This window comes from Strigops habroptila, chromosome 18 (assembly GCF_004027225.2).
Source record: "Strigops habroptila isolate Jane chromosome 18, bStrHab1.2.pri, whole genome shotgun sequence".
Classification (NCBI taxonomy): domain Eukaryota; kingdom Metazoa; phylum Chordata; class Aves; order Psittaciformes; family Psittacidae; genus Strigops; species Strigops habroptila.
This window is the reverse complement of record NC_044294.2, coordinates 3,349,525-3,376,915: the sequence shown is the minus strand read 5'-3', so window position 1 is coordinate 3,376,915 and position 27,391 is coordinate 3,349,525. Positions and strand designations below refer to the sequence as shown.

Sequence of the window (27,391 nt, the reverse complement as noted above, 5' to 3'; positions counted from 1 at the left end):
TCCAAGGAGATTAACAAGTTTAATTTCCTTTCATGGTTCATAGAACCAATAAATGCATGAGTGGAAATATACCGCAACAGAGTTCCAATACTGCCTAAAACTCAAATTCAAGTTCAGACTTGCACATTACCCAGCTCTACACACAGTAGTCCCCTGTGAGCACACTGCTTCTAATTAAATGTGAAAGATGCTAAGGCCACGTGCTCTTAGGGTAATTGTGTTGTAGTTACACAAAGGATTAAGTTAGCTCTCATAGTAACATACAAAGAGTCCTTAAATAAAAGGCTCTACAAAGTAAACTTTGCTAATCATCATCAGTGGAGATACAGGAGTATTTGTCCTCCCATGCGTATGCCCTGTAGAAAGGATGTGGATTTTCTTTTACAGTACTTTTTACTGGTACTTCAAAACAAAACAATGGAAGTGCTTCATTCTTAAACAAACCCAGTTGACTGAAGTTACCGGAGCAAGAAATCTGCTGTACATAACTTGGCCCCAGCTCTGCTCAGTCTGCACACGTGGAAGGGAGCGGTGAGGAGCTGTGTGACACTGCGTGTAGGCACCACATCTGAGGAAACCCTTTGCAAGGGTGGCTGTTGCCAAGCTGGCAGGAGGTGAGGCCGGACACCTACTCAAACAAAAAGTCAGGAAAACTTGAAAGAAAAGAAACCTCCCGTTTTCAAGCAATTAGTGATTAAATCATAAGAATATCATTGCATTCCACCCAAGGCAAGCATTCTCGTATTTCTTGCTTCACGCAGGAAGAGGGAGCAAGCACAAAGGTTTGACTAAATAAAGTTCAGCTTTTGCCCAGCTGAGCTTTGTGCAGTTTGTAATGGTACTTACAGCGAGCTGTTTGCATATAGGTTGGTTTGTTTCACAGCAAGTCTAGATACGTAGATGCTTTGTTACCTCCTTTCCATCTTGCCATGAGAACTGCTCATAGCAACAATCTTACTACAGAAAGTAACTTGCATTTCAGAACCCCTGTTTTTACGTCTGAATTCTTCCACTCACGAGGCAGTATTGGTGAAGGAAATGCCCACTGCTGCTTATAAAGTGCATTTTCCTCTTGAGAACAGGTCTGACAGGCTGCTCAAGTGCCTCTTCAACCACAGGCAGCACCACAACTCTACGCTGTTGAAAGCTGTGCTGGGCAGGGGCTGGGTCACAGAGAAAGCAGCCAGGTTGTCTAACAGGAATGAGGAGTGATCCTCGCTGTGGAGGAGCAGCAAAGCAGCTGGCAGAAGGTGCAGCATCCAAACATCAGCACTAGCCCAGGCTGAATGGGTGGTGCCCATGCAGCCTCCTGCAGGCCAGCTCCTGTGCTCCTGCCAAAGGCAAGTACTCCTTTTGATTCCTTGTGGCTGCCTGCTCCCAGAGGTTCCAGAAGGAAGGTCAGGCTCTTGCTGTTGCATCTGGTTGTAGGCACTGGTCAGTCAGGTCTGGGCAGAGTCACGGGCCTGCTAAGGCTGTCTATTCAAACCTAGCGTACAAGGAGGAACTCCAACAAGTGTTATTCAAAGCTACCTTCAGTCTAATGGAGTCAAACACGGCATTAAGAGGATGATCTTAAGAGTGACAGTTACTGTAATCACCATCCGTCTCTTATATACCCTCTTTTTTCAAAGAGAAAGCTAACAACCACAAGGAATTCACTCTTGGCTCTCTGCAAACCACAGCCAGCAGCACCTCCACATCCAGCCTAGTGCTGCACATACACCCCTTTTCCCTAGAGCTAAAGAAGAACTAAAATGATCTCAGGAGTGCCTGATAAGGGGAAGTCACCAACAATTCGAGCTGGGCAAAGAGACAAGTATATAAGAGCACAGCAGGAAAACCAAAGTTAGCTCCCAAATTATTTGCTTGCTTTTGTGTAGTTTCCAGGTCTCAACTCATCATGGCATGTAAATCAGAGGCTTCTCCTTGCATAGTAAGCAGGATTAAAATCTTGTATTCCTTTAGCTAAACTGATTTTAGTGGAGTAATGAGGAAAAAGAAAAATCCATTGGATTAAGTTTTTGGGAGTTTGTTCAGCTAATAAAAAACCCCCAAGGGTTACTCAACTTTTACAGACAAGAGCAGCTTTCATCTGATTAATAAAGGAGAATGGCACATAACCTGTCACCTTTCCCAGCACTCAGCATGTGGCAATCACTGCCTGTTCTGCACACACTGGAAAGCCTGTGCACCAGAAATGGTACATTTACACAAACACAAAAGGCATCTGGAAAAACCTAAATCAAAATTTGAAATAAGAGAAAATCCAAACTCTGCACACAGTAAAGATGCTGCATGTAACAGGGGAGGGAACGGGTGTGCATCCCTAACACAGAGGGGGCACGTGGAAACAGTATGGGAACACAGAGCTCTCCTCTGGAACAGCTTCTCCCTCCACAGCTGCCCCTTACACTGCTTCCTTCTTCAGCACATCAACCACGTATTGCCTGAACTAGCAAAGCAAACAAGCCACATACCAGTTTGTCTTCAGGAGTGGATTTGATTATTGCAGTTCCCAAATGATGTTTCCTTTTTTACTTTTCAATATTAGTGTTTACTTCATATTTTACTTTTTTAGATGTAAAAAAAATTTACATATCCCCCCCTTCCACACTTTTGGGGGATATTTCTTTGTAAATTAAGTCAGTCACTGACCACAGACTTCTCTGTCTTCAGGGAACGGCTACAGAAAGACAAGAACACAAGTTATGATCAACCCAGCAGCTGCTGTTTCACCGCTGCTGACACTGAGCAACTCACAGTGTCAGCCTGGTCACCTCCTTTCTCCTGACCAACATACCAACATGTTAAAAGGGATTTACGACCAGGCAAGAGCTCAGTGCTCATCAAAATACACGACTGTGTAGGAACACAGCTATTTCCTTGTGCTGACAGTACTGCTCTTCCTCTCCCCACTAGTTCAATTCTGGCATACAATGGTTTGAGGACAGTGTGCATCCCAAAGAATATGCATAGGTCATTTTGTGACTCAACCAACTTCCTTCACCCGTGTTTTTTTGACAGTACAATTAAAGAAAGTTTAAACAGTGCTTTGTAATGAAATAAATTAATTCCTTTGTGTTTCTGCATAAATAAAAGCCAAACATTGCAGCATTAAGTGAGAATGACCTAGACCAGATCTAATATACTACTGAGTCTGTCTTGACACAACAAATTAGTGGTGGAAGAAGTCTCAAGGAATTTCTTTTCTACCCTGACACTGCCCTTCAGGGAATAGTGAGCTGTAGCCCCCTTCCTCCAGAGGGGGGAAGTTCCTTCTGCATCTCCCATTGACCTCCATTTTTCATGTGATAGAACACATGCTTGCATGTAAGAGCTCCTAGCAATGTTTTCTGCTATTCTCTGTCGCTCCTGATGTGGTGAAGTAACTTTTTCTTTCTTCTTTCTCCTTTTTTTGTGTTCTTTCATTTGCATGATTGGGCAAGAACACAACAAGGAAGGCTGAAAGAAGCAGAACCCCCCACCACGGACCATCTCTAGATGTTACCATGAAAGGTGAAGGCTGAAAGCACACTGCCAATACCACCTATGGATGAAGAGGCATGGGGGTCCCCCCCAACTGGAGTTTATAGGCTTGACCTTTTGTTTGTAGGCTGACCACTGCCCTGGTTCAGCAACAGAGGTGGCACCATACTGTCAGGAGAGAGGAAAGTGGCTGCAAACAGGTAGCTCCTCCTTGTTCCTTCCCTGTTGCTCAGCCAGACTTTTCCTTCCTTTCTCCCTCTTTTGAGTTCATTTTGCAATCCCAGCTGGTTTCCTTTTGTTGAGGTGATCAGTCTCCAGGAGGTTGACCTGTTCAGCAGCAACATCACCAAACTAGTGCCTTAGTGCTGGTGGTGTCTCCGCTCCTCCTAAGCAGCTGCAGCCTGTGCCTTCTCTGTCAAAGTTGGAAGAGGGGATTGTATTTCCTAATCTCCTGCAGAAGGCGAGCCTTGTCCATGTTGGCTTCTGCAAGGGCTATTTTCATGGTCTGAAGCTCTCTTTGCAACTCCAGCACTTCCTTTAGCTACAAGAAACAAACAGATTAAAAACAAACCAGGAGTTTCTGGCAGTAAACTGCAGGGCAGATCTGCCTGCACCCACCTGCTCAAAGAGAAAAACCGAAGCAGGAGCTTTTGAGAAGGATGACACTAGGTGACACAACCACGCAAGTCTCACTGACAACATGACCCAGTTGGAGCTGCAGAAATATTTGCCAGCTGGTGCCTGCTGACTTCCATACCTGTTGTTAGAGCCAGCTCAGGCTGCCAGCGATGGCTGTTTAATGACTGTTTTCTCCCAAGACTTCCCTTCACATTTCTAGGTGTAGGATCGAGACTTACAGAGGACAAAGCAGCTAGCTGATTCTGGCTGAAGACAACTATACAACGAAAGCAGGGGTTGGGGGTAAGGGCTCTAACCTGCATTCCTCTTTTCTAAGGGGTCCTGATACATCTCTAAAGAGTTGTTAAGATGATAGCTGGAGCAAGCAGATGCCTCTTGGCATTCCTACTTCTTGTCTCCACGAACCAAGTTAATTCTGCCCTTGAACACTGCCAGTGAGATCCCACTAGAGTTTCGTGGCACAGGACAGTTTTTAGCTTGGGCTCTCAGAAATATTTTTACCCAAGAATTTAGCCTTTGCATTTGTTCCTATTAAATTCAGTTAACGTCAGAAAATAAACTGAAGCTAAGCTATGATGATGCTGATGTGCTCCAGTTCTGGCCAGGGCCCTGTTTCACAAGGTGCTATGAATGGGAAGAAGAGAAAGTCTCTGCACTAAACAGAAAAGAGGAAGATGAGAATGAAGCAATGTGTCACCAACTACTGAACAGAATCCAAAGTCCCAGCCCAGTCCTGTATCAGCCACACTGCTCCCTTAATATGTATTTTTCCATTGCAACTGAACAATTTACCAAGTAAACCTAGCATCAAACAGGAAGTATACTTAGAGAACACTACATGCTTAAAAATAAACCAGTCGTGAATTCCAAATAGAGGGATCAAAATCGAAAGAAGGTTCAAACCAAACAGCAGAATCTTTAAGCAACTGGAAACTCCCTGGCTGTAAGACTTACTCTGCTCTGACAAAACATGTCCTTGTGGGAACCTCCCAGTTCCTGTTTTTCTAACAAGGAACTGGACACAGTGGGAAGATGGAGTCAATCAGGAAAAACACCAACCCAAATCACCAGAAAAACACAATAAACCATCAGATTTCTGAAAGGGAATAAGAGGCTATGCTGGGCAAGGTATCCTCACTTCTCAGAATGCCTGTAAAAGGAGGTACAGGCCTGCTTTTGTGTGAACTCCCCATGTGCAACACACCACAGCCATGAGTAACTGCAAACACGTGAAGACAAACACCTTAATTTTCCAGCTCCTGTCAGCTCCCTGGTTGCCCAGACAGCAACAGGCAGCAGTGACTCACCTGTAGTCCATGTGGTGCTGGTGCTGGGGCTGCCTCAACACACTCTGCCGGGGCCTTCTGTTCCTGAAGAACTGACACAGGTTTTTCCTGTTTTGGTGAGCCCTCCCCTTGCAGAGCTGGAAAGAAGCATAGAAAACATTCACATGTGGACATTTATACAGCAGGGTTCTCAGGGCAAAATGAATAAGTTGAACTGGTTTTTCTTCCCCCTCTTTTTAAACGGCGGGAGGAGAGGTGTGTGGTATGTTAGAATCTCGCTCTCATTTTGAGATAGAGAAACTAAAGCAAGGGAAGAAGCAGTAATCTGTCATGACTGTGTTAGCTCAAAGAAACATCAGGCATCAATTCAGGCTGCCAGTACACTGGTTTAGGTATTAACCTGTTCTGCCTGTGGTATCAAATTCACTGTGCAAACAAAACCACAAAAGCAGCAAGACATGCATGAATCCAGAAATTTACACTGCAGAGCGGCCAAAGGACCTGGCTGTTTGCATTGAACATGGAAGATTATTTGCCCATTCTGTTCCAGTTCAGTTCCACTCTCCTCCAGCACCAGGCACAGCAGAGCCCTTTACAGAGCACAGCCCAGGGGGTGCTGGGGGAAAATAAAACAAGTTTGCCAATGTTGCTGACCTGTTACATAGAAGATCCCATCATCTCGGCGCTTCACAACGATGTGATCCACTGCCAAGGTGATAGGAACAGGGCCAGGGGAGGTAGGGTATACCTGGGGGTTGTCATCCTGGAAAAAACCAAAGAGGAGAAGAGATTAACTGCTGTGACAGCTTTGGCAGCTCTGCAAAGGATTCCCCTTGCCCCCAGCCTTCACAGGAGCAGCACTGCCAGAGCTCACCCACCACATGGAAAAGCTTGGCTCTATATACAAGGCCACATGTGAGCCTTAATCTGTGTAGAAAGCACTCCCACACATCAGAACCAGGTTCTGTCATATCTGTAATAAAGGTTGAGGCCTATGACTATCACTCTGAAGGCTGTTCTCACAGTTGCCATCCTACAAATTCCCAATTCAAACCCATAAGCCAATATTCCTTGGGCAAACAAAAAAAAAGGTAACATCATTTAGTCTGGAGATCTTCCTGCTGCTGTGCAGCAGCAACACTGGTTCCTGCTTCACAGTGAGGCCAAAGCATTGCTTTCAAAAAGGTTTAATCAAGAACTTTTGTCAGTGCCCCCCTCCTAAATATCAACTAGCTTTTACATAATGTTTTTCACCTGTAATTCTCTAAATGTTTACAGAAAAGGTAAAATATTTCCCATTTCAGCCAAGCGTTTGGAGGAAGAAGCAGTTAATTCTTTGAGTCTGCAAAACAGATCATCAAAAAAGCTGGGGAGAGAATTTGAATGTCAGGCTCCCATTTCTCCACGATCTGATCATAACAATTCTATTGTGTCACTCATCATCCCCAAGGCAGTTTTTAGAAGCAAAATAAAACAGTATGAGGGACACATAAACTCTATGTAGGCCTACAGCACCATTTCCTAAGCAGAATCTTGCAAATGAGCTCTGCCCAGGCTACCACCCTGGAGGAAATCTCTGGTCCCTCATACAGTCACCTTCAATGTGATTTTGGCATCCACAACTTCTATGTCCATGGGGATCACCTCTGGAATTATTTCATCTTCAAGAAAGGGGCCAAGGTTGGTCAGGAAGGACATGAAGAGCTCTGCTGTGTAACTGCGGACCAGCAGATGAAGGAAGCCATTCTGAACAGCAAGAGGTGAATGCACAGCAGCATCAGGTCCTACTTCAAAACGTAAGCACACTTCTGGCTGGGTCTTACTTGCTTCACTGCCCAAAGGCTTCTCTATACCTGGATCTCCTAGAGCTATAGCAGAAAGATCTCATTGCAGAAGATAAAAACTCAAAATAGGTATCTTGAAAAGCCCTTTACTGTCCAGGTACAGAATAGAGTCAAGTTCACTGCCCTGGTTTTGGCTGGGATAGAGTTATTTTTCTTCCCAGTATCTGGTGCAGTGCTGTGTTTCAGCTTTAGACTGAGAACAATTCTGATAACACACCGATGGTTTAGTTGTTGCTCAGTAGTGCTTTCCCTGATCAAGGAAGTACCCCAGCCCAGAAGCATTGTTCTCAGGGCAGGAATAACTTCAGGGTTTCCACAGATAGCTTTATTCATTCTTTTAATTCATTCCATGCATCGTAGCAGAATTAAAATATCCCAGTCAATGATTATTAAGCACCACAGAGTTTGACTGCGGAGGCGCTCTGAAAACGTCTTTCAAATACCAGATTTGAACCACCAACAGAAAAGATTCTTATCATTCACAAGTCTTATTCGATGCTAAATACACTAAACATTAACACCGAAGTAGCAGTTCAAATGGAATATTCCCCAAGGGTGGCCAGTATAAATGCCAGTTATAAAAGGGCAGCTATAAAGCAGCAGAATCCAAGAGCGAGTGTCTTACCCAGATAGCCACGCAGATACTGCCACATTCCAACGTTGTTCAGTTGCTCTGGAGCCACGTTCATTACTTGTAAAGCAACTGACAAATCATCACCTCGTGCCTCTATTCCACAGTTCACCTCATTCATCTTCAGCACAAGGACTGACACCTGAAACAGCAAACGACAAGCTCACTTATTAAAACAAACACCAACTGCAGGGTTCACTTCCAGATTCACTTAGAGACAGTATTACAGTGAAAAGGAACAGAATTCTGACCAGCTGAAGGCTGGGGTCTCCACTCTGTGAAGTTGAGCTGTTTACTTCAGGAGACACTCCACCCTTGTCCTCTGCCATCAGGCTTGTTCTACTGCATGTGTCAGTGTGGACCTGAGGAAGATGCCCTGAGGGAAGAGGGTCCAGGCTGGTTTCTGAAATGGAAGTAACAACAACTCGATTCTGGGGTTTTTCAGGTTTTAAGTCCTGATCTCAGCATTAGCCTGAATCTCATAGCCTCTCAGCCTATACCATCCTCCTTGGAACTCTCACTTCAGCTCTGCATTGCTTAAATTCATCTGAGGAGCTGGAGGAAGATGTTCACTGAAAGGCTCGGTGTACCCTGTTTCCAACCAGCCCTTATTAAACCCTTCCTAAACGCTATGTACCATCCAGCCACCTGCACACATTTACAGCCCTTCCTTTAGTATGGCCAAAGGCCTTAGAACACCATTGTTATGTGCAGGGAGCACCCTCCCCACTCAGTTGTACTCCTCATCTCAAAGAAAAGGCACATATAAAAGCAAAAAGAACCATTATGGGTGAACTACTCTTGATCTTCAAGGAGGAGGAGTGGCGCAAATGGATTCCATGCAAACACAGCACCATTCAGTTGCCCATGGCAGAAAACTGTTCACTGATGTGAAATAAGAGTGGGGGAGAGAATAATGCCAAGTGCTTGTTACCAGAGTCTGTGAGCATCACAAAGCCGTCACTGCCATCGCTGTCCACGGACAGCCCGTCCTCAGGGCCGCTCCCATCCATAGAGGGGGTGTCAAAGGAATGCTGGGATGCTGTTCTCTTCATGGAGAAGAAACGCATTCGGGTGCTGCCAGCCCCGCCTGGAGTCACTGCTCCCTCTTCAGCTTTGGGCACAGGATCCCTACCAAGGGAAAAAAAAGTGATAAAGGTAAATAGTCCCCAGTTTACACAGATATTGGGCAGGGCTCTGAACACCTGCAAGCAAGACTCTACTGTACTTAGACCAACCCCAAGAGATGAAGATCTAACCTATTTCTAATCCAAACGATGTGGAAAGAGAAGGAGCAGTCAGCCTACATTTCCCCCCCTCCCTGCAGCCACGCTGCTGCTGTTGGGCAGCACAGGAGGATGGCACTCACTTGGCTGGGGGAAGAGAGAGCATTTTCTGCATGGTGGAGGTCATCTTCTCCCGGCTCAGGCTCAGAGCGTCTTTTGTTATAGACATGGCTTCTTTGGTGAGGTCCATAGTCACGTGCAGAGCTTCCTTTGTGGCATCCTTTGTGATATGCAGTGCACTAGACAACTCCACCTCTAAGTTCTTCAAAGGGATGAGTTCTGCCTGGCCACTGAGAGTGATACTTCCTCTCCCCAAGGACTGCGTGTCTGAGCTTGGGCTAGAAGGGAGAGCAGGAGGGCTCTGAGGATGGCTGCTAGTCTCTGCTGGTCTTTCTGCAACCAGGGCTTCCACAGCTTCACGTGCTTCCTCTACCAAACCTTTCTCCTCTACGTTCTTACTGTTTGGAGCTGTACTCAGAGCTCCATCACTCGCAGATCTTGGGAGTCTCTCCAGTGGAACACTGGTGCCTCTATTTTCAATCCCACTGTCCTCTGGGACCTCTTCAGTACTGCATACTTCCTTCTCTGGTGAGGTCTCTGATTTCAGCTCCTTCTCTTCAGCTGCCAGCCCCTCCTTACTGTCTGAAGGAGAAAGCTCAGATTCGATCAGGCTTGTTGTGTCCGAGTCGAGGGATCTGGGTTCCAAGACAGACCCAGGTGCAGGGTTCATGAGTAGGGCCACTTCGGCCGTATGGAATATAACTCCTACACAAGCGGACATGGGATCTAAAGGAGACCCAGTCACCTCCTGGGTGTCTCGGGCCAACCGCTCCTGTAGCTCTTGCAGAACTTCTTTCATCCTGAGTAGCACCAAGTATTGGTAGTGGTTGAGCCGAACTTTGACATGGACAGATGAGGACACAAGCACATGGATATCGGCAGAGGTTTCCAGCTCTTTAGTATCAACTCCATCATCAACTTCACACTTAGCTTCTCCCAAGACATCCATTGTCTCTGGGACCTTGTAGATGTTCTTCAGATCCTGGTCAGTCTTTGATCTTTGACAAACCCCGTGTTCTCTGGAAAGGTGCTCATCCTTTGAGTGATTGCTAAAGCTGGCAGAAGGTTTGATTTTCAACTCAGAGGCAGCCAATTCCTGTCGTTTAGATATCTGAGCTTGCCCCCATCTCTTGGGAAGGCAGGCCCAAATGGAAAGGGGAAAAGGGTCAATAAAGCTAAGGGCTCTGCCCTTGGAGCTTTCAGCCCCCTCGAAGTCCAGGGAAAGCTCAGTGAAATTCACAGACCACAGATCTTCAGAGGCTGAGGGCTTGTGTAGTAGCTGGGGAAAGCCAAGATGCTTCTGAGGCCTATCATCCACCTCATATGCATGGCGCAAGAAGAGGGTGTGGAGGAGGCTGAAGTTGTCCTGACACCTTGGGAACTTGGTATAGCTGGAGTGGAAGAATTCTGAGCTGGCAAATTTACGGAAGAGGCTCTGGAGGTCCTGGCAGCTGCAGAAGGGAGCGTGGCGGGTGTTGGTGGCAGTCATCTCTGAGGCACAAATGCAGAGTGCCTGTGGACGATCCTGATGGTCAGCGACTTTCCTCTCCACAGGGATGTTAAGCTACAGTAAAACAGTGAGAAGGGAAATTATCAAAGGCTGATCCTGGCATTGACACAGAAGGTCAGCTGTGGAATACATAAACAATTGAGAAGTCTCAGTCTACTAAAATCCCAAAAGCTGGACTAGAGTCTCAATTTATCCCTATCTGAAAATTAAATAACATTTACAAATCAGGGAAGAGGAATGAATCAGACACAAGGGAATTTAAACTGATTTTTATTTTAGGTTCTTCTAACATCCATGGCTTATGTAGCAGCTCAACTTACAAGGTTTGCCTTGTTCCTTCTCTGCAAGGACTTACTATATTTTTAGGCCTTTAAGCCTCCTCTCCAAACTGCTAACAAGGGTGGTCAGTGACAAACACCACAGGACATCAATGCAGCAGACGTACACCCATTGGGAATGGTACAAGGGTCAAAGTGGTTTCCAAAGGCCAGAAAACAACTTTTGACTACTTGAACCGTTAATTTCTCATTGAAACTGTTTTCACAAGTACTGACTTGCCGGCCTATTCTGGACTAGAACTCAAGCAAAACTAGCACAAGTGGTAGACAACAGAAAGTTGGAGAAAGGCAGAGGTTTTGTTTCCTCATTCTGGACTCCAGGTATGTCCTGGTCTCATGTTCCCTCCACAACAGGGAGGGAAAGAACGCTGAAGACTGAGAAAGGAAGGAAATGACTGGTACCTTCAGGTGGAAGCCATCCAGTCGAACATCAACATGCTCATCACGCTTGCCTGAGTTCTCCAGCTTATAGATGGCTTTGAACTGCTCCAAGCTGCGATAAAGATCCAGACAGAAGAGGTTTATCCAGAGCACGCTCGCTGTATCCAGAGTGGCCATCAGGCCATTCAGCTGTACATACAGGTTTGGGCATGGAACTAAAATGAAACAGAACCAACACAGATTAATAGTACCAGGAAAGGCACGGTCTGCAGCTCAGTGTATAACCTGCGCTGACACCACCAATGAAGAGGGCTTCAACATGCACTGGAAGAAGATCTCTTGATGAAAGGGAGAAGCTGTGGTGCACCACAGAAATGAGGTGTTCCAGGTCTTGCATTAAGCCAGCTGCAGAGTACCAAAGGTGCAGTACCCGGAGCACCCTACACTACCCTACTCCAGTGCTAATCAACAAGACTGAACCCCAAGAGTTGGGCAGACAGCAGCTCCTTCAGGATGTTCCTGGACAGGTTATTTTGCAATCACTCCCCATTCTGCACCAGGCAAACTCCACTCCACTTGCACACAGACAAAAAACCCAGAATAGTAGAAAGGAAAACATCAGAAAAGTAAACAAAAATGGACACCCACAGAACATGTAACAGGGTTAACACACCTGAAGATTCAATCAATTCTTAATTCTTTAAGAAACTTATAAAAGAAGGTGCTAACCTTGGTGTATTACCTGGAAAGTCCTGATTGTCTGGGAAGTAATACTCTGTGAATTCAATGTGGATTGCAGAGACCTGATCAGGAAGTTTGAAGAATTTTCTACTACACGAAAGCAAGGTGGAGGGTTTCTTACTTTGTTGACCAGCTGTAGAAACCTGAAAACACACACGATGGTATGCACTTGAGCAGAATTCCAGTTTGGCAAAACAAAATGTCCCAGTTACCCTGCAGTCTCCTGCATTGAATCCATCTCATTTACACTTCAAACATACTCTTTGCATGAGTGCAGAAACTCTGGTTATGCATGCAGTTTCCTCTGAGCATGAAGATTATCAGTAGTTCATACTCGGCTTAAAAGCCGTAATAATGGCATTTGGGTTCTCTAGGCAGAGTTTTGATTGTCCTGGATGACACAGGATTTGCATGATTTGAATCATATTGGATTAAATTTCTTTTTTAAAAGTGACGTTAACATCTCCAGACACTGCTCAGATCCTTACCTGGTGAACATCCAGGTCATCCACTCGAACTACCACACAGCTGGATCGAAGACGGTTCCAGGGAGGGTGCCGGAGTCGTGGCAAGCTTGTGGGAGGTACATGGCCTTTCTCTAAGGGACTTTTATGAGGACTCAAGGAAATATCTGTGGGGGTGGAAAAGCAGAACCAGCAGGGTTTTAGTCATCTTCTTTGCAGGCAAATTTCACCATCAATACCAACACGTATGTGCTTATAGAGCAGAATTAACAGCTCCAAAACTAGAAACAGATGGACGCAGCTACACAGGAAAACATACTCAGGACCTCCGAAGGAAGAACATTGTGAAAGATGAGTCTGCTTTATAGCAAGAGAATACATTCTTCAGGCAGTCTTTAAGTATTTAATTTACTCCTCCCATATTTATTTATGGAGAAACTCAATAAAAAACTAAAGCTAGAAAAAGGGACCACTGCAGTCTGTCCATTCCTGCTGCAGTGTTATTCCAGTATGACAGCCACTGTCCCTTGCCATCATACTTAAATTTTTAGCATACTGTGGATCTCTGCACCAGTAAACCAGCCTGCTAAACTGGGAACAGGTAACTAGAGATATTGCTGGATGGAGCAAAACTGTTACTATCTCCTGCTTTACTATGAATTTACCATTACCTGGTTTCTTTCTGAAGGGGGAAAGTGGAGTCCTGACAAATGCAGGGTCCATTTCTTCATAAAGCTTCTCAATCTTGCTTTGAAATTCACTGACCAGCTTCTTTGCCCACTGTCCCCGTGTTTCCATTGCTTCACTGTACCTCACCCAATGCCTGCAGGCATCTCCTGCATGAAAGCAAACATCCTGCCTTTAAAATTGAGGTTCCTGTACACACACAACCCTCCTGTGCCACTCGAATGTATGCAAATCTGTACAGCATTCCTCTTCACTGGTATCAGGCCTGGAATACACAATATGCAGCATTCTAAGTGCTTGTGAAACAAGCACAGGCTTTCACACAACAGAGCTGGCCCTACCGGCAAATGTTCCAAATCGAGTGTTAGGAAAAATGCCAAGGTCACTTTTCCTTGATTCTTCAGTTAACCACAAACAGATTTTCGCCTGGGATACATCCCATAACCCTTCCAAATTCATCGGGTACATCTAAGAACCAAATACAGAGCTTAAGCAACTGAAAAGGAATCCAAAGTTTCAAACGTATGTCTTTACAACAGACAGCAACTTGTTCCTCTCTTTGTACTCTGCTCTGCCAGCAACTTGTCAGTCATCCAACAACAGGTAAATGAGGTTAACCCTGCCCATGAGGATTTAAGCCCCAAGTCCTTTGTGCAGCCTTTCTTCCAGTCCTGCCTGAAGCCATACAGTATCATTCTTCTTCAAATTCTTTTTGTTGCTTTCCTTCAAGCCTAAGCTTCTGTCTCTAAGTGATTCTGAAAGACTCTTATCTTTTCCTTTCATCCATTTGCTTTTTAAGTAGTTTTCTAGCTATCGTGTTTGTAAAGAGACATCCGAAATTCAATACATCAATGTTAAAAAAAAACCCAAGACAGGATGGAAAATAAGCAAGCCAGAAGCAAGCCTGGAGCCATAATAGCATCAGTGTTCTTCAAATTCTTTTTTATCCCCCTCCTCAAGCTGGGAGGCCACACGCTCCCCTACCTGCCCTGTGGAAAGGGTAATAATCAAAAGCCATCCTCCTGAAGGTCAGCTGTATGGCACCACCCAGCATCCCATGCTTCAGAGCACCTGTGGAAACACACAGCAAAGAAAATCATCATCAGCTCTGTAATCCAAGCCCTGATCCAGGAGAATTCAGAACACTGCTTTGATCACCACCACTGAGTGATTGTCACCATGGCCAGTATTAAGCGTATCAAAATCTGCATCAAAATCTTGGCCTGAGCAAGGAAAAGGACAACTGAATGTGACAGGCCAACAGTTTGTATCATAAGAACCAGATCTAGAATCTCAAATACCGAAATGCAAGATCCCATTGCTTCCCAGGCCCTTATCAATTATACTTCCCACTACAACAACCAGCACTTGTGTTTACAACACGTGCTGGTAGGATCAGTGAAATAGAGACAGGAAAAGTGATGTAAGATGTTGACAACAGCAGCTCAGGAGACAGTGGTACACAGACCAACTCAAAAATATCTGGAATAGTGATGGACATGAGGAGGAGAATATCTCATGTTTTCTTTTTTAAAGGAAGATGCATAAAGGCAAACAGTACAACTTGGATCACAGATGGCTGTGCAGAAAAAGAGAAAAAAGTACTTAGAAATGTAGGGGGGAGCTGGGAGTAAACCAGACACTAGTTAGCAAAGCCTTGTTTGAAAAGAACATGGTCAGCAGGTCTGTCAAAGGTGGCAGAGAATCCTTGTAGCTATGCTACTGTAAATGTCCTGGATGTTGTCAAAACAAACATTCTCTCACCAAGTGAAATGATCCTTTATTCCCACTGCTCAAACCAGATTGCTCCTAGAGCAGACCTTCTAACATTTTAACCATGTCAAAGGATGGATTTCCCCATGTTTGTCCAAAGAAGCCAAGGAAGATTTTCTAATACCTAGTTCAGACATACAGGACTGATCACCAGTCCCCCATCGGTCTGAGCAATTGGCTATTGCCTTACTGGGAAACAGTAACATGAAAGATGCTTGGTTTTCAGAGGAAAATCCTCATTTGAGACAGAAAATTGATGACCAGATTAGTGTTTTCCTCCTGCAGTGTCCTCCTGATGCTGCTCTCAGTTACCTGACTCTCGAGTGTGGCTGTCATCACAGATGTGCAGATCCAAGCGTGAGATGAGGAGGTGATATGATGACTCTTTCATGTCGTGCTTATCAAAATATTGACCAATGCTACTTGCATTCGGGCTGACTCCAAACGACTGAGACCAGGACTGCTGGGTACTTGGTGCAGGTGGTGTGATCTAGGAGAGACAAGCTTGGTAAGAGCTAATAGAGAAAGAAACAATAAATGAGAGAGGTTACAATGCAATTAAAAGCAACTCATGCAACCTTCCAGACTGCAAGGCATCTATTTCTAGAAATTGAATTTCAAGTAGAGAAATCTGGATCCTTTCCTATGTTCTCCTGAGCAAAAATCTTTGTCTGTGGTTGTGCTTCCCCTATATCGAGCACTTACCTTGAAATCCACTTTAAGAGCCATGGACAAAAAAGGCTAAGTGTTCCTGCTGCCCCCTCCTGATAGGATGTTGCTTGCTGTATTGTGTACCTGCAGCTGGTAGCCATAGTTGCATAGTTACTGAATCCTGGGCCTGGGAAGAAGTGAAACTCTTGAAACAGTAAGGAATTCATGGGCACAACCAGATCTTGGTTGTGTTTGAAGGACCAAAGGAGAACGTCCAGGATTGATGGCACCAAAAGGATAAGTTATTTGACAGGTTTTCTTCCCCGAGAGGATGGTCAGTGGTGGAGTCAGTGTCCCTGGAAGTGTTCCCAAACCGTGTAGACAAGGCCTTTAGTGCCATGGGTTAGTGGTGGCCTTGGCAGTGCTGGGGTAATGGTTGGACTTGATGATCTTAAAGGTCTTTTCCAACCTGGATGATTCTATGATTCTATGTGCGTATCCCTCCTTCCCCAGAGCTTCCACCACTAGCAGCGATATTCCTCTTCCCTCATCCTTGTCTTGGAAAACAACTTTTGTCCTCTGCCCGTATGTATTTATTCTGTGACATTCCTCAATTACTCAGCATAATATTTTGAAAGTGGTGAGGGGAGCTCAGGGTTCTGGCAGAAGCAGCTGTTCTGAGGTTCTCATCCACTGCTGAGCTACACTTGAACTAAAGAACAATTGCAGAAATACTCTCTCCAGAGAATTAGAAAGAAAAAAGAAACCTCAATAACAACAGTGAAATTAGATGCCAACATTTTCCCTTGAGCATCACAGCTCACTGTGGTTTTATGTCACAATTTACTATCCCAGTCCCTTTCCCCAGGCCTATGCAGACTGTCATTCAGAGGCAGAAAAGATTCTTTCTAGAATATATTTATTGCTTATTACCAGCTCAAATTCTAGTGGGACCCCCTGAAACTTCCCATGGGCCAGCCAAATCCAGAAAGCCATGCAACTGAACACCACTTTTTCCCTGCCATCAGACAGAATCTAGCCCATGACTACGTATGAACATTCTCTAATGCTTATTGGCAAGGAATCCAACTCCTTTAGTCGCTTCATTACCCAACAACAGCCCATGCTCCATGTGATGCTGACCAAGTAAGCCTACCAGTTCCCACCAGGGAGATGCTCTCAGAGCAAGGACCAGGTACCACACAAACAGAAACTGTCTCTTTCCTTTTTCCTGGCAGATCAACATCCAAGACACCACTCACCCACCTGTACAGACTCTGGTGCCAAGCTTTTCCTCTGCTGGGCAGACTTCTCCATGGCTTCGCTCAGAGATTCGGCATATTTCATCATTGCTTTCAACTGAGAGTCTGTCAGCACCCAGAGCAGGTCATCAAGGAGAAACATCAGCTTAGATGCCATCACATTGCAGTCTTTGGTCTGAAACAGCAAAGATGAATCGGGGACTTTTAACAACTGCACCCACATACATACTTTCTCCATACACACAGAAGCAGTAGGAAAATCCCCTGGGAAATAATCTGCTTTGACATTTGGTAAGAGCACAGCTGTCTCCAACAGAAAACAGAGAGCAATACAGCAGCTTGAGCTCAACATTTGTGAAGGAAAAGAATGATCGCTGAGGAACATGTGACAAAATACGCATCATTACCACAAGAGACAGTGAGACTGTATCCTGTGAAGTATGGAAGAAACTCTCACCCTTCTCTTGAGAGAGATCTGGATCCTGCCCTGGTTGGTAATGAGTCTCAGAGGAGTAGTAACAGGATCCTGATCACCATTGTCAGTGGCATCTGCTTCTATGCGAAGTGTCTGCCAGGTGAGCTCTTTGAATGTCAAAACCTACCCAGAAGGAGAAAACCAGGAAAATGCTGAGATTTTCAACAATTTGAAAGATTAAAATAAATGCTTAAAAGATCTGGAATGGAACAAGGCCACAGAAAATCATTCAAGACACTTTTCTTCTGCGATTCCTGTACGAAAGCAAAATCACATCCCAGCTAACATCTAACTCCTTCTCTCACACTGAGTTTAAAACCAGACTAACCACAAGGGCGTTCAGAACTTCTCCAGTTTCATTCTCTCAGTTTAGAGTAGCTCAGAGAAAGCTCTGAACACCAGCCACTCTCTCCCAGCAAACAGCAGGCTCACCAAAAGCTCCTTACCGTCACTGTATGAGAACTCAGACAACAGCCCAATTACCCCAGAGGTCTGGGACAGCATGAGTGCCACCCTTCTGTGCACATTATGACAGGCAACATCAGATAACACTTTACCTCTCCCCTCTGTGGATCAGTAATGCGGGTGAGTCGCAAGTCACTCTGTTGCCAGTTTGGGTTGACACTGTAGCCTTGGAGCTGCCATAGCTCAAAAGAGGCATGAAAGGCCTTGGAATGAATCTTGATGGTGATGGAATTGACAACAATAAACATCCCCTCCACGACCTTTTCAGCAAAGCCATATTCACTGCAAAGAGAAGATCCCTCAAAGTCATCACCTCTTACAACAAAGGGCCTAGTAGGGGCAAGGCTACATACAGAGAGGCTCTGAGGTTTCTAAGCAATATTAGAGCCACTTAAATGTGAGTGCAGAGAGGCCAGTGATTAACCATCAACAATACCCATACCCCAGTACCATGCCACAATGAAAACATGGGGCTCAAGAGCTGACCTTTGACCTGCAGCAAGAGCAATGGGAGACTGTCCGTTGGGTGGCCGAGGCTCTTCGCATGTTCGCATCTCTACCTCCACTTTATCCAGGTACTGTAAAGACACGACAGGGGAGCAATAAATACACAACCAGGACTCAGTCTCAGCCTACCAGCCTTAGATCTGAGACTCTAGGGCAGGAATAACCCATCTCTGCAGTCTCTTGAGTCTCCCAAGAGTCTTACATGTTAAAGCTCTCATTACCTTTGGGTAATTGGCATCCCCGGAAGGGGGGGTAAACAACAGAAAGCAGGCACAGGGTTCCCCTGGACTTCACCAAGAGCTCAGTCCAGCTCCATCCTGCAGTGAAATGTGGGTCTTGTGGGAGCTCTCTCATGGCAAAACAGGACTATTCTCAGAACTCAGCTTCCCCTCTGTGCTAAGGGCCTCGAGGATTTAGGTACAATGAAAATTTGAGCATGCACTTCACCGTTTCCCTTTGCAGAATTTTTCTTAAATTGGCGAGATTAAAAGGAGCGGGGAAAAAAAGGGATGAACAAGAGAGGAAACATTACCAGGCAGATTGGGTGTGTCTTCAGCTTTGTCCACTGGATCTGAAACAATAAAGTTGAGGTTACAGAAGTTCTCTCTGCATTGTAAAGTTTGGGAAATTGCAGAAAACCATTTGAGTCCAAAGTTTGAGCCCCACTTCTCTGAGAAATGACCACAGTGACAATCCAGCATGTCTCACTGCGCCCAGGCCAAACACGCTCCCACAGACAAGTGAAAAGACATTTCAGCCACCAGACCTATAAATCCAGCTTAGCTTTTGGATCTCATGTATCATAGAATGGTTTGGGTTGGAAGGGACCTCAAGATCATCAGTTCCAACCCCCTGCCCCGGGCAGGGACACCTTCCACTAGAGCAGGTTGCTCCAAGCCCCTGTGTCCAACCTGGCCTTGAACACTGCCAGGGATGGGGCATTTACCACTTCCTTGGGCGACCTGTTCCAGTGCCTCAGCACCCTCACAGTAAAGAGCTTCTTCCTTACATCTAATCTGAATCTCCCCCATTTAAGTTTAAACCCATCACCCCTTGTCCTGTCACTACAGTCCCTGAAGAGTCCCTCTCCAGCATCCTTGTAGCCCCCTTCAGATGCTGGAAGGCTGCTATGAGGTCTCCACACAGCTTTTCTTCTCCAGGCAAATCATTACAGGTAACAGGCACCCTGCAGGTCAAATTCTGATTTTTCCATATTCCTTTTTGGAGAATGTTCTTGTCCTTAAAGTTTACAATTAATTGCTGCTGTTAGTGGAAGTCAGGTAACTCTTTTGAAGACTGCACAAACCAAAAAGATCCATTTTATTTTCTTACAGCAACACATACTTTGCAGTCGTTGTAGGAGGGAGAACAAATGCTCATCACTAAATTAAGCATATCTGACTCTAAAAACAGAGCAGATCAGATGAGTGAGACAGGCTCATTTTTATTGTCACTTGGCAAAGTAGAATCATATTTCTTTTATAGCAAGTCTCTTCAATATATTAAAGACTTCTGCATTCACGTAATGCAACTACAGTTAGTACCAACTGAGATTAAACAATCTGGCATTTCATACCAAAAAAAAGAAGAGGAAGAATGTGTAGAAGAGTTCAGTGTGCAAAAGTGCAAGTGCATGCACAGTTGCAGTGATGATGCATGGGAAATGGGTGCGAGTGGGCATAAAGGATGACTGACTGCAGAGTGCAGCTCGTCACATGCACTATTCAGGCATTTCTCACTAGCTGCATTTGCAACAATTTAGCCTAAAGTTACATTTATTTTTACAGCATAATGAGGCTTTCAGAGAACTGCACTCCATTTCTCTCTGCTTCTTATTCCTCTTGGAGGTCTGTGTTACCTCTTTAGCACAAGAAAAAAAACCAAAGTCAGTGGGGATAAGGGAAGACACAGAAAACTCCTTTGGTATCAGAACAGCAGAGAAATGGGAGGGAATTACCAGAGAGGTCTGTGAAATCCTAAGTGACATGGAGGTGATGAACAGGGAATGACTGTTCAGTATTTCTTCTAGTAACAGTACCAGGAGGTTATCAACTAAAGCTAGCATATGCAGGCTTGGTACAAGCAAAAGCAAATGTAGTTAAGCTGTGAAATTCTTTGCCATAGCACGTTCTGGATATTAAATACACGGGTCCAGAAAGCATCTGGGCACATTCCTGGAAAGTCATCAGTGGCTATTTAATACAGAGACTTCACTGCTGGGTTAACAAGTCACCTGAAGGTGAGGAAGGACCACAGCACACTCTCCCTGTGCTTCTTTCAGCATCCTCTACCATGTGCTGCCAGCCACCATCAGGAGGAGCGGCCTTTGGTGAAACCTCCTGCGTTAGTATTCACTCAGCAAATCTCACCCCTAAAGCACAGGGTTTGAGCTGTGTGGATCAAATCACATCATGATTCTCCATCAGAAATTACAAGTGTCAAACAGAAGTTGCCCATAGAAGGCAGCTGAGGATGCAAGCACAGCCTCCTCTGCTCACCCTGATAGATGCCTTGTTGCAGTACACCCGAGTGATGGCAAGCCAGGTGGGCAGCTCCAGCACATTCTGCAGCACCTCTTCATCCAGCTCCAGGTTGGTCAGCTGCCCTTGCCCTTTCAGTGTGCTCAGGTTGATTTTGTCTGGAGAGAGATTCTTGGTAAACCTACAAGAGAATAAAGAGGAGACTGAAAAAAAAACCCCAGCAAAGATGCTGAGACTAGAGGAGCTTTTAAGGGAGCTATTTTAAGTGTAAGAATCTGCTTGCTGCTTTGTTAAACCATTTCTGACACTTCTAAACCCAGAGCATGTTGCCTCCTCCAGGAAAAAAAACAATAAAAAATCTTTACACTTTGACATTTGGAGTATGTTTTTGTTCATTTGGTTTAGGTCAAAGTCAAGTTTGAGAAACTGAAAATTCATTCTAAAGCACTGGGAACCTGGAAGCCAGCAAAAATGCCCTAGCACAAAACCAAGAAAAACTGCAACAGCTCAGCAATTTTACTGCCCCCAAAGTGCCATATGAGCAGTGAAAAGTTCCATTATCTAGATTCTTTTTGAAGTCTTTGACACAGGACAGTAAAAATTCATTAATAAATTACCTTCTATGGCTGTCTCTTTAAACACCAGCCTCACATCCAGCCTGCTCCTTGGTCAGCTGGTCCAAGCATGCAGACTAACTCCCCTCCCTCCTCCTCTCCTTTTGGCAACCAGCACCTGTGGCTCTCTCTGGTTGCAATTCCTCCTCCCAAGGGCTTCTGTTGTTTCCACCTCCCTTGTACACAGCCTGGTATCTTCAGAAACCTTACGTGCCTGAGATTTAAACACGATGGATGAAACGGTTTCAGCTGGGCTGCTCAAGAGCAGCATATTCTGGTGTAGATCTGAACACCTCTGACTTGATGTCCTGGTTTCAGCTGGTTTTGTTTCCTACTAGCCGGTGCAGTGCTGTGTTTTGGCTTTAGTCTGAGAACAATGCTGATAACACACTGATGGTTTAGTTGTTGCTCAGTGTCACTTACCCTGATCAAGGACTTTTCAGTCTCTCCTGCTCTGCCAGTGAGGAGGGACACAAGAAGCCAGGAGGGAGCAGAGACAGGACACCTGACCTGAACTAGGCAAAGAGATATTCCATACCACAGCACATCATGATCAGGACAGAAACTGGGGAGACTTGGACAGAAGGAACTGATCATTGCTCAGGTCAGGCTGGGTATCGGTCAGCAGGTGCTGAGCAATTGCATTATTCATCACTGCTGGTTAGTGTTTTGTTGGGTTTTTTCCCCTCCTTTCCCCTTTTAGTTTTATATTCTCTCCCCCTGTTATTTCCCTTATCATTATTAATAGTAGTAGTATTATATCGTACTTTAGTTATTAAACTGTTCTCATCTCTACCCACGGGTTTTACATTCTGCCAATTCTCCTCCCATCCTGCCTGGGGAGGGGGAAGGTTTAGGGATGAGCAGGTGGCTGCTGGTGCTGAGTTACTGGCTGGGCTTAAAACATGACACTGGATTTAAACCACCATGGCCCTTAAGGGCCAGAAGTGCCAGTTAGAGGGCAGCAGGCCTCAGAGGCTGGCTGTGTCTCAGCAATACTTCTCCAGGACAGCCATCTCTACCAAACAACCCTTCTGTGCAGAAGGGGCTGCCACCAAGGTAGCTTCCACTCTGCAGTCACAGGATTCAAAGTTGAAAACTTCCTGCCAAACTACTTACCCACCACTGCAGTTAGGCCTTATTCCACACATTCCTCCATGCTAATGCTAATTCTAATGCTGTACAGTGATCCGAAAGGGGAAGAGAAAGAAAGAAGGGCAAGAGAAAGACCCTTTTGTCAACGTAAGCAGCATTAGGCTCACAGTTAGTCACATGCTGCCACTCTCTCTTTCCCCTGCACCAGCAGTGTGGGGACTTCTCTGTGAAAGGAACAAAGGGCATCTTGAACAAAGTCATTGCTAAAAGAGAGGAGGAGGAACCAGAGCAGCACTGCGGGGACGGCAGCTGATGTGGTCACCACAGGAGCACGAAGTGTGGTGCAGAACTGGCTGAGGTGCCAGAGCAGATGCTGGTCAGCCAACACAGGCTTTCCTGGGGCAAAAAAAGGCCTTTCCAGAGCAAGTGTTTTGCCAGGAGAAGGTCTGGTGGATGATGAAGAGCCACTGATGTCAAGCCTACACTACGGATGCACCAACTCCTGGAAGAGGAGGGTGGCACAAACAGCTGTGGGTTTTTTACCTTGATCCCTGCTGCTGTAGAGTCTTCTACTGACACAGAGGCCTGTGTAAGACATTGCTTGTGTAATACTGTCACCTCCCTCCCCTGAGCCAAAAGTACACACTGACAACTGACTAAAGACCAAATTTATAACACACCTGTCAGCATGTCAGGCTGACACATTCACTTTAAACTTGTCACTCCCTTTAACCGGAGGCCCTCTTGTTTAAACACACCCAGGAAGGTGGCCAAGTCCAACACAGCTTCTCAACATCCACACAAAGAAATAACATATTCCAAGCGTATTACAGTAGCTGCTCTGCTGATGGGGCGATGCCGGCATATGCGGAGCATCTGCCAGATTTGTACTTGAGTCCTGTTGGGAGCACCCACAAATCTCAGGTACTGCTGAAAATTAGACCAAATACCTCCAGAGGCAATACATCAGCATCCTTGTCTTGCATTAGAGAACCAGCTCTGTTGAAAGCTGTGGTAATCGTAAAATCATCATAGAATCATGGCATGGTTTGTGTTGGAAAGGACCTTAAAGCTCATCCAGTTCCAACCCCCTGCCACGGGCAGGGACACCTTCCACTAGAGCAGGTTGCTCCAAGCCCCTGTGTCCAACCTGGCCTTGAACACTGCCAGGGATGGGGCAGCCACAGCTTCTCTGGGCACCCTGTGCCAGCGCCTCAGCACCCTCACAGGGAAGAGCTTCTGCCTCAGAGCTCATCTCAATCTCCCCTCTGGCAGGTTAAAGCCACTCCCCTTGTCCTGTCCCTACAGGCCCTTGCCCAAAGCCCCTCTCCAGGTTTCTTGTAGGCCCCCTTTAGGTATTGGAATCATGTAGTCATGTCCATTTTAGGATTGGACACTCACAATAAAACACATACAACCTGAACAGGTAGGTCATAAAAAGGACTTGGCTCGGTTAAGCTCACAGGCTGCTGCGGGCAGCGATCAGCTTACAGCTGGGGAAGAGGCTAAGACCCAGAGCAGCTTTCTCACACTTGTAACGAAGGATCAAAACCCTGGTGTCTCAAAAGCTCATCCCAAGCTAAGCATGCTTAGATGGAGAAGCTGCTTTCAGCTAGTAATGCAGAAATAAAATCTCAGGACACATCTAAACCAGGGCAGAACTTTTGTTTAGTGTGTATCAAAAACCCCAGTAACACAGTGAAAGGGCAGTAAAGCTGTGAAACAGGACTCTGGTGGGGAGCGGTGGTGCAGATGCATCAGGGGATAAGAGCTTCCCAATAAAATTAAATAAAAATCATTTTGCTAAGGCTTTCCACTGCAGTGCTGAGAAGTCAAACCCCAAAGCAGTATATTAAGCAGGTTTGGGCAGTTTGGCTTGCCACAGTTTCCCTGTTCAGCCAAATGGGAATAAATACCACCTTTATAATACTCTGAGATCAAGTATCTGCTACAGCTGAGCACTATTAAAAAAGACAACAACAGAGGCTACTTTCAACCAAAACCAAAAAGACATAAAGGCAAATCACTGGTTTTGTTTTAAAGCAATGGAGGTACTTCCATGAATATTACAGGCTGCTAAACACACCCGAAGTCCTGCTCTTGGACAGCCTCGGTGGAGTTCAAACCACATTCAAGTTCAAACACAGAGCGAGCAGCTGCTGCTCCAGACAGCTCATAGGGAGAGCCCTTTGTCCCAGCTGGATCGGCTGGATCCTCAGCCACAAGCCCTCTTCCTGCAGAATCTGCCACCCCAGTACTGCAGCCATGTGCCAGTGCAGGAGCAGCAAGAAGTGAAGCCACCTCATCTGTTTTCTTTTCTAAGCTAAATATAGGACAAAAGAGTGAAGAGCACAGATGGTGAAAGCACTGCAAGTTTTTAGGTTCTTCTGCTCTAGGAATTTAAGCTGCTAAAGCACAACACAGGCTACAGGCTACGCACCACAGGCTAAGCCTCTAAAAGACATTCATAACGCAGCTCTGTCACCGACAGCACAAACCCAGCTCTACAGATCACTGCAAGTGACCACTGTCACCCGATTAGACACGCGATTCATTTAATCTTAGCACTCGCTGTGAAATGACTTTCATATTTCCCTGATCTTGCTTGTGACAGTTCCTTGAAAATCTCCACATAGAAAGAGAACAAAAACACCCCATGCAGAAATGACTTCAAATGTCAAGACATAAAAAGAGGAACAAGGAATTTTTTCATAGGACCACTGAAAGCAGAAAATAAAGGCTGTTTAATGATTCGGCAGCAAAATTCTTCCAGGCAAATAAGCAGAACTGAAAGAGCAACCCAAAGGGAGTGTGAAGCTGAGGTATTTTGAGGAAACAAAACCGGAATGGAAGATCATCTGTTTTATACAACATGAAACTGTGCTCAAAATGCATTTCTGCAAAACATCCGCAATACTTATGAAAGGGGCAGGATGAGACCAACCACCCCAAACACCACAGTACGTCCAACTAGCAGGAAAACAGGTAAGACACAGGGAAATGCCAACAACCAGCCCAATTGGAGGGAAGAAAAGGGGGTGTTTTGAGCAGGAACATTGAATGTTGTAACACTACAAGGTAACAGAGGCCAAAAGGCAAAATGAAGTAAAAGCACCAGCAAGAAAAGTGTATTTAACTAAAGAAAGAAAATTATCCATATCCTAGGAGGAGTGGTACCTAGGAATAAAGCCCAGCTCTATTTCAGCCTCCATTAATAACCACTCTCATCCACCTCTCCTTGCCTCCTGACAGGATGACTGAACTCATAACCAGCACGACATGCTGATTTGAGGTGGAACGAGACAGAAAGCTTGGAGATCTGTGATACCAGAAATTCATTTAAATTAGCACAATGAGCAGATCAAGCAGCAGCTCCATGGCACTCCTTTCTGGTACAGTGCCTAACACACTGGAGTACTGAACAACTAGTGACTTAGAATTACCACACACACTTCATTGAGGAGACTGCTTGAAGTTTGCAGGGATTTTTCTGAGGTGCCAGAAACATTCAGGATCTACCAGCAGCCTCGGAGAGCCAGGATTCACAGGTCTCAACTCCCTGCTCCAGCACTGACACCATGTAAGCCCGCACTAGCCACTTCAAGCCTCTCACTCTGTATCTGAGCTTCTTCACCAGTAAAAATGGAAAGGACTTGATCATCTGCAGCTCCCAAAGCACGGAGAAGAAAAGCACTGTGCAATGCTGTACCTTCACTAGTATCCTCAGAGATACACCACCTCTCTACTTCATGTTATTCTGATCTTTCAGCAATGCAGAGGGAGGACATGCCCATGGCCATGAGATAACACAAGAACTGCTAGATCTCACGCGGCTCTTTTCCTTCAAACGGCAGGGAAACTGAGGCACCACGATTCACCTAAGGTCAATCCCTCCGGGAGTGGCAGAGCCACAGCTGAAGCTGTATTTACTGACTCAGTCTTACGCTTGTAGCACCAGGTGATGGTCTTCCTCAATGCACCTTTTACTGCCTTTAATGAACTTCACTGGAAATGATAAAACATCAATGAAAACGACAACCAAGTGCCAAGCGTGTGCCAGGTCTGTCGGCTATTACAGCATTCCTTCTCGCCCCTTTCGCTGTTTATATTCTCCTTTCCTCTCCCCAACTTGTATTCGCACTGCCCAGCTGCCAGCCGAGCAGGCGCTGCTGCTGGAAGCCGCCCAGGCCCATAGCTACCCCGAAGGGTCAGCCAACGCAGCCCTCATCGGCACCGAGGCAGAACACCGAGCAGCGGGAGCCAGGCCGGGCTGGAACCTCCGCCGCGGCTCCCGCACACCGGAGGCTTGAACCCCGCAGGACGCAGCCCTGAGAGCCGGCCGGGCCCTCAGCTCCGTGTCCAGAGCCCCAGGCCCTCAGGCAGAGCCCCGGGACCACCGTCACCATCCCCGGGTCCAGCGGCTCTACAGCCCCCGGTCCTCGGTCACCCCCTCCGGGCCCTCACAGCCCGCCGTGACCCCGGTTCACCACCCCTGGGCCGGCCAGCCAGGCCCTGCCGGTCCCCACGCCCCACAGCAGCCCCTCGGACCCCTCACCCGCAGCCCAGCCCAGGGTGGGGGTGGTGGTGCAGGAGCCGGGCGCGGGTGTCTCACCGGGAGAGGTGCTTCAGGATCTGCTTCTTGATGATGGCGGCCATGCCGCGGGGTCAGGCCCGCGCGCCGCGGGACCCCATCGCGCCGCCACCTCCCGCCGGCCC

The 27,391-nt window shown here is 46.1% G+C and overlaps 1 protein-coding gene across 4 annotated transcripts; it reads right to left on the bottom strand.

Moving 5' to 3' along the window:
- Positions 1-27,391, bottom strand: UHRF1BP1 (UHRF1 binding protein 1). Of its 4 annotated transcripts, none has more exons than XM_030473045.1 (21): positions 27,288-27,391; positions 20,985-21,147; positions 19,019-19,057; positions 18,466-18,557; positions 18,072-18,261; positions 17,497-17,637; positions 17,044-17,214; positions 15,439-15,616; positions 14,338-14,424; positions 13,338-13,502; positions 12,691-12,833; positions 12,204-12,345; positions 11,483-11,676; positions 9,256-10,796; positions 8,821-9,017; positions 8,138-8,289; positions 7,881-8,028; positions 7,008-7,279; positions 6,066-6,174; positions 5,433-5,548; positions 1-4,027 (listed from the first exon to the last, which is right to left on the bottom strand). In XM_030473045.1, exons 1-21 carry the CDS (start codon positions 27,329-27,331, stop codon positions 3,902-3,904), a joined length of 4,410 nt encoding a protein of 1,469 aa, XP_030328905.1. In that variant the 5' UTR covers positions 27,332-27,391; the 3' UTR covers positions 1-3,901. The 4 variants fall into 4 exon arrangements, with proteins under 4 accessions (XP_030328905.1, XP_030328906.1, XP_030328909.1 ...); XM_030473046.1 differs by having other exon boundaries at positions 1-4,029; positions 5,444-5,548; XM_030473049.1 differs by lacking the exon at positions 27,288-27,391 and adding an exon at positions 20,720-20,876 and having other exon boundaries at positions 20,985-21,066.